Source organism: Psilocybe cubensis, chromosome 1 (genome assembly GCF_017499595.1).
Source record: "Psilocybe cubensis strain MGC-MH-2018 chromosome 1, whole genome shotgun sequence".
NCBI lineage: Eukaryota > Fungi > Basidiomycota > Agaricomycetes > Agaricales > Agrocybaceae > Psilocybe > Psilocybe cubensis.
Window position 1 is genome coordinate 1,039,713 of NC_062999.1, and position 13,299 is coordinate 1,053,011.

At 45.2% G+C, this 13,299-nt stretch overlaps 3 protein-coding genes across 3 annotated transcripts; 1 reads left to right on the top strand and 2 right to left on the bottom strand.

Moving 5' to 3' along the window:
- Nucleotides 1–305: 305 nt before the first annotated feature.
- JR316_0000295 (uncharacterized protein) lies at nucleotides 306–3,096 on the bottom strand (the record flags this gene model as incomplete). The annotated part of the gene is made up of 4 exons (XM_047886110.1): nucleotides 306–1,938; nucleotides 1,987–2,044; nucleotides 2,098–2,722; nucleotides 2,779–3,096. 4 exons carry the CDS (start codon nucleotides 3,094–3,096, stop codon nucleotides 306–308), a joined length of 2,634 nt encoding a protein of 877 aa, XP_047753856.1.
- A 1,104-nt stretch (nucleotides 3,097–4,200) lies between these two features.
- On the bottom strand, nucleotides 4,201–7,583 carry JR316_0000296 (RNA-dependent RNA polymerase 1; the record flags this gene model as incomplete). The annotated part of the gene is made up of 10 exons (XM_047886111.1): nucleotides 4,201–4,912; nucleotides 4,963–5,257; nucleotides 5,376–5,475; nucleotides 5,523–5,564; nucleotides 5,617–5,723; nucleotides 5,780–5,953; nucleotides 6,006–6,650; nucleotides 6,708–6,807; nucleotides 6,861–7,323; nucleotides 7,384–7,583. 10 exons carry the CDS (start codon nucleotides 7,581–7,583, stop codon nucleotides 4,201–4,203), a joined length of 2,838 nt encoding a protein of 945 aa, XP_047753857.1.
- Nucleotides 7,584–9,109: 1,526 nt separating this feature from the next.
- JR316_0000297 (Calcium-binding component of the spindle pole body (SPB) half-bridge) lies at nucleotides 9,110–9,825 on the top strand (the record flags this gene model as incomplete). The annotated part of the gene is made up of 3 exons (XM_047886112.1): nucleotides 9,110–9,371; nucleotides 9,533–9,680; nucleotides 9,738–9,825. The coding sequence occupies 3 exons, from the start codon at nucleotides 9,110–9,112 to the stop codon at nucleotides 9,823–9,825; spliced, it is 498 nt and encodes a 165-aa protein (XP_047753858.1).
- Between the last annotated feature and the right edge of the window lie 3,474 nt (nucleotides 9,826–13,299).

A 13,299-nucleotide genomic window follows, 5' to 3' on the forward strand; every position in this document is an offset into this window, starting at 1 on the left:
CGGCGCTTCCAGCCTGGATGCATAGCAAAAGCATAACAAAACAAGCTTGTATTTAACGAAAAATAAAAATAATAATAGAGTGTACAACAAGAATAATCAAGTTGAACACAATAATAAAGGCAATAAGGGCGGTTTCGTGTCAGAGTAAAGACAAGAAATCTGTTGTATAGCTTGAGTATAACCTCTCATTCCAAATAAAAATATCCGGGTTGCATAACAATCTTAGTTAAATGATGAGTTCTGGGTCGGATGGTATACCAGGCGAAGGATTGGATTGCGTTGTTTCAAAAAGCATGACGTAAATTTCAACAAGCATCGTCCAGTTCGGGCAAATGAACAGCAGCAAGCCAGGCAAGGACAATTTCGACGCGAGGTCCATGAAGTGGGATATTAATGGGCATGACTTTCTTCCTACCCAGTGTGCTCCTTTCTAAAGCAGCCGCTCGTTCTGCGCGTTCGCGTTGGCGTTTGACTACAGGAGCCAGCAAGATGCGTGCACAGTCCAAAGCTTCTATCGCGTCCGAGCGGGTGTGGCTAGTAGTAGAAGCGGGAGAAGGTGCAGGCCCAGATGTCAACAGATGGTCGTGATCGTACTTGTAGGTGTAGCTATTGCTCTCGTTAGTTTTTTCTTCTCCAGTCGGGCTGAGTGTATGCTGCGAAGATGATGAAGCGGAATATAAGCTGCCATTGCTCATACTGTAATTCAAAGTAGAGGACGACGACGACGAGCCGTTGACACGATGGCTATTGTCCGAGCCCTGGTATGAACTTGACCTTACAATTTTGTAAGTGGGCGTCGGCGGCGGCGGAGTCGGCCGAACGAGGGGAGGCAAATCAATGGCGAGTCGACTTTTCCCTCGCTGTGCCGATAAAGAATGGGGCTGAACACCATTTTTCCACCCGCTCGCAAGACGTTCAAGAACCTCGATAAACTCGGCCTGAGCCATGGACCTGGGAGGCAGAAAAATGGGGTACCCTTCGAGCCCATCCACCACAGAAGCAACGTGGATGAACGTCGGAAGAATGTTGACAAAGTCGGCAAGCATCAGTTCACAAATAAGCACGCTAAAATGGGACTCCACAAGCAGCGGGTGGTACGTAGTGAACATCGCAGGGGCGTCTGGAATCGGAGGTGGCTGTGCAGAGTGGTTTCCAGGCCTCATGCACTCGGACAGAAGGAAGGCGTATTCAGTCTGATAGGCCAGGTCACCGTCAGGGATGGCATTCGGAGATTCGAGCGAATCAAAATGGGCACGAAATTTCTCGTGGTCGCGTAAGCTTCTTTTCAACAACTGGGTGACCTGGTCCCTGAAAGCCTTCTCTCCAAGAGTGCTAGAATAGGCGGCAAGTTTGGGTCCATCGCGTTTTCCAAGAGGTCCATCAGGGTTGCCAATTTCGATGCCGCCATATTTACCGTGTTCGATGTAGCAGAGTCTTAATTCAGCGCCGTCTATGGAAGGGGTTTTACTGACGCCCTCCAGATTTAACACGGCAGTTTCAATCAAATGCATCGCATGCTGCAAATAAGCTGCACCACGGAGAAATAAAAGTTGTGGTTCAATGGGGTCGGGAGCGTCTTCTAAAACAGATGGATGTTTCAGAAACGGCTCCCCGTCTGACCCCTCGACCCCATTTTCCATGGCGCTGGTGCCGTCGGGTGGTGCTTGACCGTTCGTGTGAGCCGCAGAGGACCCTTTCCTGCGTTTCCCATGCTTGGTCGTACGCGAGTCATTCTGAGATCCGTTGTTGTGATGAGCCATCTTAGCTTTACGAACAGCTCGCGCTTCTTTGAGGGCATGAGTAAAGTCCTTCGTTGCCTGAGGGAATTCATCTCGGAAGCAATGAACGATGCCACGAGTACGGTAGTATTCGAGACGTTGAGGGTACATCGCAATCAGGTCGTCCAGAACGTTTGTCGTAGTCGATTCGGCCAGCTGTCTACTGAAAGATTTATATAAAACACCATGAGAAACAACCACAAATCACCTGGAGGGAATTTTTTCATGGAAAAAATGGACATATCTCGCGTCTGGGTCATTTGGATCTACGATATTAGGTTTAGAATCTGCTCGAGCGAGAAAGCAGGTGAAAACTTGCCCACTCTGAGAACACGCTCTGCGAGGTCGTCAAAGACGCTGCCTCCTTGCATGACCATGACACTCGACGCAATTTCATCAGCTTTGTAAGCTTGGGCCAGTTTCTGAACAGCCAGCGCGCGTAATCTATGAACTCGCGTGGCAGACATAGCTACGTTTCTTCCTCCGCTATTATTATTGCCAAGGGGGTTAATACCGAGAGATTGAGCAGCTGCCCACGGACTTCCACCAGGGCCAGAGCCTGACCTCATAGAACCTAATTCTGCAGCAGAGAGACCAGAAGAAGCACGGACAGACAATTCAGCAGCCTCATCTATCAGCCGTCGTATGTTTCTGACAGAGCGAAAAACGCCAGGGTCTATTGGAGGGGGAGTAGCCTTTCCAGGCTTTGGAGGTGGAAATGGAGGTGGTAGGGGCATCGATGTAAATGGATTTCGTGGAGAATCTGGAGGCGAGAAGTCGCCGAAGCCATGGAAGCCACGGTCTCTTTGTTTGCTAGACGATACACTTGACGAAGGGGGAAGCAAGGGTGGAAGACGAGTATCAGGTCCTGACAGAGTACCAGGATCTAGATTGAGAGTTAACAGTGAATCGAGAAGCTCTGCAGGGAGTTGCAGCCAAGGTCCCTAGCGAAGGTTGAGTTTGATCGTTAACCAATGCGGATTCGCAAATGCAAACATACATGGTAGGAGCTTATATAGCGCCAATGCTTATTTCTACTAATACACAGAACAGGCGGACGGTTCTCTGTATCTGCGTCATCAGGGGAATGGGCAACAGACGCGTCCTTGGCCTTGGATTTCTTGGATTTCTTCTTCTTCTTTTTCTTCTGCGTGGTGGTAGCAGATTCATCCGGAACTTCAATTTCGACAGAGTTAGGTGAAGTCCGTCCAGATTGTGTGAGAGGTGTCGATAGCTCTGAGGGAGTAGCATTGGTATGAAGAGTGTCGGTGTCTGGAGATGAGGGAACGTCCGGCGTCGGAGATGAAGCCAAAACCATGATGCGATAAGTATGTCGGGTCACAGATTAACAGGTTGGTATATATATCGGACAAAAAACTAAGAAGAAAGAAGAAAGCTGAGTATGAAGAACTCAGTATTCGAGCTCAACGTTCAGGTGTAACGGAACAATAATACCGGTTAAGAAATTTGTGGCCCTGTGGAGGAACCGCGTTTTCCCACGTTCAAATTACCGTTGGCGTGAGCGTCATTGGCCAAAGCTTTACATTCTTGCTCTGTCCATATTTGCGTGTTGTTGGAACGAACACGGACCACTCATTGCATTCATTCTCTTTTCCTTTAATCAAAGTGATTTTGACTGCATATGCATTTTGGTCAGACAATTTTGCTTGCCCATACAAGACACTCAAGCGCCAAAATTGGATGGACTCTGGAGGCTCGAAGTTCGCGGGATGCTTAACACGAATACATCGATATCAATCGTGTGTCAGTGATGTTCATTGTTTCCATTCTATAGGATGTCTGTCACCGCGAAACGTTGGTTATCAAGCATTTGCAAAACCTTGAATTCCTACCCAACAGTCAACTAAAACCTCACACTCCGAAGCTACTCCAATTCGCGTTTCATCTACTTGTTTTGGCTTTAGGAGAATACGTGTCGAACAGAGTGGCATACGACCATTCAATTTAATGGTATTTATTGCTGACGACGGAGAAACTCGCTCCTCCATACTCCAGGGGCGATAGTTAATATTAATCACAGAATGTTGATCAGGCCGATAGCATGCTCATTAAAAGGAATAATCATTATTCGTACTACTATTGGAAACCAACGTTTTTACGATACCAAAGACACAATACACAGTATGCGATAGGAAACGAAAGTAGCGCGTATGTACAGGTGTTAACCAAATGAAAGAAGGTATATACATGACAAATTTGAATTGATCGTATAGCTACAATGGGGACGGAAGATCAAGGCCGTCGTAAATAAACTAACTGTAAACTAGAAAACCGAAGAATATAACAAATGGTCGAGAGATTGAAGTGACATAGAATTGTGGGTATATCAAAACCATTCGTTGAAAGAATGGTGATTGCGAAAAAATAATCCGATTCTTCATCGTGGCGTGGTCTTAACTCCTTAAGAGTAAATACTGTCTTCGTCAACGGCTCTGAGAGCTCTTAAAAATGACGGAGATATGGTTTTCGCATCGTCAAAGATGCGCAGTGATGGTGCAAGGCCTCCCGGGGAGGCTGCCGCTTTGATATGACAAAGGTCGAGGAACGCCACGGTAAAAGCAAATTTCGGCGAGTCACAATATGCGTACGACGCTTTGATCTGTTTGAGTTGTTTTTTGAGGAGGAAGATCCCTTCAATCGGTGCTGCATAAGCCTGGGTACATTCCAACATCAAATCTTCGTTTTTGGCCTTTTTGAACGGTTTGCCTTTAACAGGCGACTGTTTTTCTTTCGCCTTCGCACAGGCAATTATCCACTTGTCTTTCGCCTTGTTGACGTGTGCTCGGATGTTACTCAACTCCTCCAAGAATTTTGGCATTTTTTGAGATTCTTTTGCCTCAAGTGCAAATTTGAACATATCGTCATATGGACTTCTTAGGTCTTTGTCCTGGTTGTCGTATTTCGAAGGCCTTTTCGCTTCATACCGCTCGAAGAGCTCATCTGCTTTCTTCTTAGCGGCGTCGTTGAGGAGGAAAAGTATGTCGCGGTTAGGTGCCTTATCCTTGAGAGCTTGGATATCTGGAGATGTGTTGCTGTACTTCGCAAGGTCCTTCGCTTTGATACCCTGTTTTAGTCTATGACCCGTCTTGCTGGCATCCAACAACGTCGTGAATCTGATGAATTATTGTCAGTATATCCTTCAAATTCATAAAAAAAAGGGTACATGTATGCCAGGCGAATAGTTTTTGAGTCATGGTAGCCATACGCGATCGCGGCATTCTTGTGCATCATGTTATAGAGCCCAACCTCAGAGTCGTTGAGATTGGCCAGGAGATGAGCCATAAATGCCTCGTTTGTCGCGCGTGGCGAAATATATTTATTATGACAGAAGTCGCGCACGCTCTGGACTTTAGAGCCTGATTCGAAATTGTCCTTCATGAAATCCTTTGGTTGCTCAACCAAAGGCGTATTTTTGAACGGCGCGACAATGTCCTCGGCCCATATCACAATGGATTGATCTTCAGCACCGGTTCAGATATTTATCTGCCACCAGACCAAATTGTAACCATACCTCCGTCCATATCTGACAGAATTCATGAGCGAGAAACTATTATAGACAGAAATTTCTGTACATACCTCCATCAGAGAGTTGATTGGCCAAACTTCTATATCCTTTGATCGGCAAAACGACAACATCCTGAAACAATTCCAACTCCCTATAGTAACAAGCAGTTACCTAGAAATCGAGGTTAACCATTGTCAAAGCATGGAAGATCAAACTACCTTCTTCATGTCGGAGCCCAACATGATCGGATACCGACCAATCTGTTGCGTAACTGTGTAACTATAGCAGTGCATACCCACAAATTTAACCCACAATTACTGGCCCTTCTAGGGTATGCTTAAGCATGCTTGATGCTGGGTCCTTACGAGGTTTGGAGAACTGATAAAAAATCTCGTCTTCTTCGAGAACTCCGAAATAATCTATAAAAGGGTACAATTAAAGCATCGCACAAGAGAACACCAACAAGTGACCGGACCTGGAGCAATATATGCGCCAAGGGATTCAGGAATCGGTATACGATACTTTTGTATGGAAGTGCGCATGGCACTATCGACGATCCATCGAATCTTGTCGTACAAAAGTTCCATTTCAGCGGGGTGAAACCCAGCCTGAATAAGTTCAGCAGCGACTTCATGAAGGGCATATGGTGCTAACAAAAGTATTAGCAAAGGTAGAAAAAAGCAAGAAGTTCGTTCGCTTACCGCCACTGTACATATTCCTGCCTGTATTCAAGGTAGGTCCATCATCAGCACCTTCAACACCATCCTCATCGGCATCGATGTCATCATTATCACGGCCCCAATCGCGTCCTTTCAAACCAAGTGCACGGTTAAGAGCAACTGAAATTCGCTGGGTTCTAGACCCAGAAACATTGCCGCATTTATTAATGGCGTCCCATAAGAAAACCATTGCGTGTGGTCTATCCCAGTCCATGAGCGGTGCAACATCTTCTTCCAGTCCTTCTTCCATAAGCCGTATAAGTGTCTCGGCAGGAACTCCGTTGTTAAAAAGGTTTACAATGCTCTGTTCGGATAGACATATAGAAGAAGAGGGACGTGAAGGGCCGAGAAGGTCGAAAATCCTATGGGAGCGATCAAACTCGCTATACTTGATCTTGTTCTGAGAATTTCGAATCCAAATCTTCGGTTCGTCAGAGGTATCGTCAGGATGTAGAATCCACAAGCCCTTTGCACCAGCAATACGTCCTTGTACGGCTGCAGGAAGTGCTTCGTAATCCATGTGCTTGACGATGGCATGTAAAGCTGAATGGTTTATATAACCACATCCATCAGTCATTAATTTTTCGGCCGGAGGATTGGGTTTTCCTTCAGGCCAGTCATCGGTGGCTGAAATTACAGCAATCTGGTTAGCACAGCGCGCGGATGATTAGAATGTGGACGTACTAATGTCATCTATGAAGATTATATTTTTTGCCTGGAATTCCAGGGCAGGTACCGAATTCGACAAACCAATAGCAAAACGCGTCGCATACTTGGTGATTGTCTGGAAAGAGAAGACGTTGTCACGATAGCATAGTTGCATATCAGATCACTAACCTGGTTGTAATTCTTGGGTTCTGCGAGAGGATTGTGCCAATTGATAAATTTACAAAATGGCATGCGATACTGATCACCAAAGAAGTCCATGGATAAGCGTCCATAGTTCTGGTCAGTTTCAACCATGTAAAGTGAACCTTCTTTAGAGTGGAAAGGGACAAAGATTCGACCACATAGCACAAAACTTCTCGTGAGAAACTTTACCACTTGATGACTTTCTTTCTGCAGAGTTTGTTCAGGAATACGAAGCTGAAGAAACCTCCTTGAACCATAGAAACGAGCAAAACGATGAGATCGGCGTTTCTCCATGGGCTCGAGAATAATCTTATAATTTCCATTTTCACCGATCAAACGAGCGAGCTGTTGGATCTGGCCGCCGTACCAGTTCTGGTTGGATTGATTGAGACCAAGACCAGCGCCTTGGTTCTCGAAGATAGCATCTTGCTCACGGTCAAGCTCCTGCCTGTGGGAAATGATGGTTCTTTAGAAATTAGACAAATTGATGTAAAGGCAATACACAAACCAAAGACTGAGATCAATAGATTCCTTTAGCATATTTTCCTGACCACGCAAAACACTCCTTACTCTGTAAGCAGAGTCGGCAGATTTGCCTTGCAATTTCGCAATATTTTCTCGGACATTGGCCCAAGTCCAAGCTCCATTGGCAACACCGCGTGCAAGTTCATATTGTGTACCCCATGCGATCAGATTGTTGTCCAACATTTTTTGTGTCTCGTCACAATGTGCAATTATGCATTGTTCTAGGTCTGCGCAAAATAAACTGTTTGCGAACCTTACGACCGCTGCATCCGTGCCTGGCTGGTCAGAGATAATGGGCAGGGTTTGGTTTAGTTTCTTAGAAGGCTGAGGCTGCGATTTAGGCGTTTTTCGTGTAGTCACATTGTCTGACCGATGTGTGTTGAAAATATCATCCACACGAGTAGGCGTCGAAAAAAGGTGCGTCGTTTGTTCAGAACCTTTGCTAGAAGAAGCAACGGACGAAAAGCTACTTGCAGAAGATATCGGAGGAGAGAAAAGAGAGCTTCTTGAAGATAAGGATGAGTTCGTGAATAATGTATCTTGTGAATACGATGGTCGAGTGGGCGATGGCACAGATTCGATATCTGTTGGGACTGAAGATGGATTATCAATGCATGGTTCAACGAAGTTGTTTGAAGTCGGACGTAAGTCGAACCTTCATCATTATCAGAATCATCGATAATAATCGGCTATATTCATGTAAATGTAAGTATTGATTACAATGATTGTGATGATAACATACTTTCTCTCGGATCCTAGTTTCTTTGGTCGCTAGTAAGATTGGTTAAATTGTAATTGATCTAGAATATAAAGAAATATTCGAGCTCACGAGATCCTCTACCAAGATTTAGATTCTTGAAGGCAGAATCTATGCCTGAACTAATACTAGAGGATATGCTTGCTGTTTTACTGACATCCTTAACGGGGGTTCGGACGTCTAGGACGCCAGTCCGACTGGATGATGGTATATTGCTTGGTTTACCTAGTAATAGAATAATGTTTCAGCGATTGCCAAGTATAGCACTGCACTGTAGACATTTTACCATGCGATTGAGGTGTTGCAATTGTAAATGGGGAAGAGGTTTTCAAAGGGTTTAATGCAGGCGTGTGTCGAGTATCTGATTTTTTCGGAGCTACTGGAGTCGTGTAATTCATTACTGCCTTTCCATTTTGTCGTCCTGGAGATGAAGTCCAAGCATCGTCTGTATGGTTAGTCAGTCAAAGCCAGACTCTTCACTGGTGTCAGGCCACAAATACGAACCATCCTGCTCCTCGTCGGATGACTCAACGTAGACAGTTCCACGAGAATCACCGCTATTTCCCTTTCCCTTTGTTATTTACACGCATTTCCATTGTAATCTACAAAAAACACGAACCTTATTGGGCACTTGTTTAGGCATCAAGGACCCAGATAGAGTCTTGAAATAAAACTACAACGACTGAAACTGAGTTAGAGGTATCACAAAGCGGGTATAGAGATGATGAAGGTTGATATCCAAGAAAGAAGAGTTGAGATTAGACTGTTGATAACGGGCTCATGACATCCGCCCAACTTCACCAGGCACTAACGGAACGAGGAAAGAAGGAGAGTGACGAAGCCAAGAATAAATTTGTGACCTATCACGTGAGAGACGCGTTCTGTTCCGCGTGATTCTGTCACGTTCGAAGTTCTCAACACCGTTTATCCACTGTTCCAACAAACTACCATCATGTATACATCCTCTGCTGCTCAAAAAGCCAAGAGACGCACACATACCCGCCCTGAACTTACGGACGAACAGAAACAAGAAATTAAAGAGGCTTTTGAACTCTTCGACACGGACAAGGATGGATGTGTTGACTATCACGAATTGAAAGTCGCGATGCGAGCCCTAGGGTTCGACCTGAAGAAGGCTGAAGTGCTGAAACTTCTCCGAGACCATGATAAAGAGAACTCTGGCCTAATGGACTTCCAGGATTTTGCCAAAATCAGTGAGTAAACAAGACATTACAAATGTGTGGGGCTGGATGCTTTCTGTCACGGACGACGCGCCCAAGCCACGGGAGCATATAAAATACCTTAGATGGCTGGAACCCATCTTCTTTTTCCACGCTCCTGCTTAGAAGTTTGGCTCACAGCGTGTATTTCACAGTGAGCGAACGGATATTAGAACGTGATCCAATGGAAGAGATTCGTCGAGCTTTCAAACTGTTCGACGACGATGGAACGGGCAAGATTAGTCTGAGAAATCTCAGGCGTGTAGCCAAGGAGATTGGGGATAGATTGGAGGATGACGAATTGTGAGTCTGCCACCTCATATGGTTCCTGACATGACCATTACTGACCTTTCTATACAGAAAAGCTATGATTGACGAATTCGATCTTGATCAGGATGGCGAAATCAGTGAACAAGAGTTCTTCGCCATCATGACAGACGATGCGTAACCGCAGCTCCCTCGCCCTGTCCGTGGATTCGTGTCGTACCTGCTTGTTACGCTATCATCTATTTTACCGCATTCGTCTTGTCTCTTCATGTATTCCCCATGCTTTCGCATTACATCTCACTGTGTGATTATAATCCCTAGTTGTGAGTGTCATCTTCTATCTCTATGTTCCACGCAACTCTCAAAATACTCATTGCTACTCCGCAGACTTCTACCACCGTTGTATTAGCTACTTGTTCAGCATATATAACAATGCCGAACCTATATTTGTCAAACGGCGATGTTAAGTATCAGTTTGGCAGCAAGATACTGTATCTCGATTGATGCTTCAGCCCATATTTTGCAACTTTTTCCTTCGACAAGCCAGAGCGGAATGGGAACTTTATTACAAACCGTTCTCCATCGGTTTGGGCTGGCAAGAAATCGCTCAAATTATCCCGGTCCCAATCGACGAGAAATTCCTTCATTTCGGATGCCTCAGAGAACGAGGAACAACGGAGAAAGAACCACATTTCCAACACGCTTAACTTTTTTCCTCTCCCTCAACCTTCACTCACTCTGTAAGCTTTTATTAGCCTCACAACTTTTGCCTGCCTACATTATTTCGCGTTGCTCACGTTCATGCCGTTAGACGTTGCTCTGTAGCCAATCGATTTATTCTCGGAGGTCTTTACAAGAGAAAATGTTAAGCGATTCTTCCAGGGATGCGGCAAAACTGGTTGATCTCGGACAAATAACTGGGACCCATGAGAAAAAAACGATGATGTCAAGGTAAGAGCTTGACTGTACTTTCAAAGCTTTGAGCTATCGCCGAAAAACAGTTGGGCCATTCCCCAGGTATTCAATGATACCATATGAACCAGTGGGGGATGTTCAGCACGATCGCCGACAAGGTGAAAGGATCCGAAGAGTAAGGCGAAAGTGTGGGGCCATGCAGTCGTAAGTCATACTCTCAAAGACTCATGTTGCCATGACCTTCGCAATTTGCTGAAACTCAAGTGGGCCTCCAGACATCCCATCTCAAGGCAATCGGTCCTGAAGGCCAAGGAACGAGGGAACGATAGACACACTTTACGTCTCGCATTCGTTCCTTCCTCCACAGGCACACCCGATTTTCGGGAACAAGCAAGTAGGTGTCCATTCTTCGTATCTCATTGAATAGTCCCTTGGGGATTTTACATTGAGAGGCTTGTGGTAAAAACTCTAATTCATATAACAAAGTAGCCGCAGGTTACTGACAAGAAACTGGCAAGGTGAATAAACAAATTGCCTCTTCATTGAATAGAAATCTTTTAGCACTGATCTTGCTTGCATTTGTTTGCTCCAGGTGTAAACTACCTGCCCCGTTTAGACGCATGGCCCCGGAGCTTGCTGGACTCGGCCTAACTTGGAAAATCTATCTCAGATCCTCCGTCATATAACAGACCGATTTTCGGCAATTGGGGATTCTGTTATCTGCAACAAAGCAAAAAGCGGGGAAAACGGAGGCAAGTTCTCTCATTTGTCCTCAGCGCTTTTCGATGTATTGCAATCCGTTTTGAAGAGATAGGACACCCAGGAAACGGCCGAACATGCTATGGGAAATAAGCGGCCGATAAGCCCGTAATGTAACTGAAGATATCTTTAATGAGGACGGATGCTGGATCGTCCTTGACAGGCCTTGTGAGGATGAGAGATAAACTTCTAACGGTGTTTCGTTGTGTCTCATATCGGTAGTTGTTTTATTGCCGTTATATTTTCCTTGTCTATTGCAACAGATTGCAACTCTTTTGCAGAATCTTGGTATTGAATGTCCGTTTATGGGCAATTGTAGGCAATTGTGGACGCCATGTTGGGACAGGCAAAGGCCGAAACGCTCAATCCGGATATCTGTTCCCGATGGCGAGAATCAAAAAACAAGCGTGCAAGGTCCCTAATCCGTCGTTAAACCGGCAATTTCAAGGTAATACACTAGGCACGGTCGAGATTTGTAACCGTTTATTATTTCTTTGCGACCTTGCTTCACATATGCACCATCTTGGTGCTCATAAAGTGTGTTTGGTGGTCAGCTGTGCTCAGATGTTCTGGATATCCTAAGCCATAGACCAGGGGGAGTGCCCCCAACGAAAAACCAATTCGTTTACCGGAGAGATCAGCAAAGATAGCTTTATTTTCAATGCCATGCTTCATATGCCATGCCGTCGAAAAACTTTATTGCAGGTGACCATGGACGATCCCGGCCAGATGGCATACTGGATCCCGGCAATGTTCCTCAGGACCCCTGACAATAGGCCCAGAGGACGTTCCGTCGGACGGACAAAAATTTTGAAAATCGACCCCTTCGGACGTTCCGAAACCGGACAGAAATCCCAGATTTTGAGCAAAATGTCGTTCCAAAAATCCGGACAGAAAAGTTGCAGGACCGCCGAGGTCGATCCAAAAACCGGACATATATCGTGATCAACGACCCTCAAAATATAAGTCATCGGTTAGTATAGAGGCTGAGCGTGTAGTCGCTCCCGCCCTTCGTATTGTGATACTACGTCGTTGTTTCTAATCTCAATATCGCCTTTTTAGTATTTTGCCCTTAGTAAACCCATAGTTCAAGAGAATAAAAAAGGCAATGAAAATGTTTGCAAAGCGAAATTTAGATATTATTACATAGATTTTCTGCATCACACATTCAATTGTAGTTCCTTTTTCTTGATGATAGGATTCAGATTGGCAAAGGTAAAGTGGACTATCAGTTGGAGCTGTTTCGATGTAGTGACTAATGATCACGCCGTACTTTAGTCATTGCTTTGAGTGAGAAACCAAACGGAAAGCACTCACGAAACCAGCCGGTTGCGACTACTACCAATGTCTGTGCCCTTTCAAAAGCATCTTTTCAAGTCTTCGAGCACAGTCATGGCCTCTACTTCACTGCAAGACCCACCAAAACTGCCTTGCTCAATGTATCTGAATTTGCACACCTGCCTTCCTGCAAGTTACTCACCCTCCTCTATCATAAACCCTTGTCTGTCACTGCAGCAGGTTTTGAAGTTCATGCGCAAGATATTTCGCTTTACAAGACATTGGTTGAGGGAGTAGGGAGCATCAAAAAAGCGATGAAAATGTTTGCAAAGCGAAACCTAGATAGTAGTACATAGCTTTTTTTGCATCGCATACTCGTTTTATGGTTTTGTATTGTACTAGGCAGGTTTTTTTTTATTACAGTGATTCTTAACATTGTTCTGAAGCGTCCCATTTGCGACTGAACTCAGCTGAACGCGCGCAGCGGCGAAAAAATCGATTTTTAGGCCTGTCCGGACACAAATTGGGCCTCCCGAGGGTTGTTCCCGATTTCCGGACAAATTTTTGAAAAAATTGGTAGGTCGTTCTATATCCGGACAGAAATTTTGAAAATCGCGACGGACAAAAAACCCAAAAATCGACCTTTTTCGGGAACGTCCTCTGGGCCTATTGTCAGGGGTCCTTGTTCCTCCCTGCCATTTGA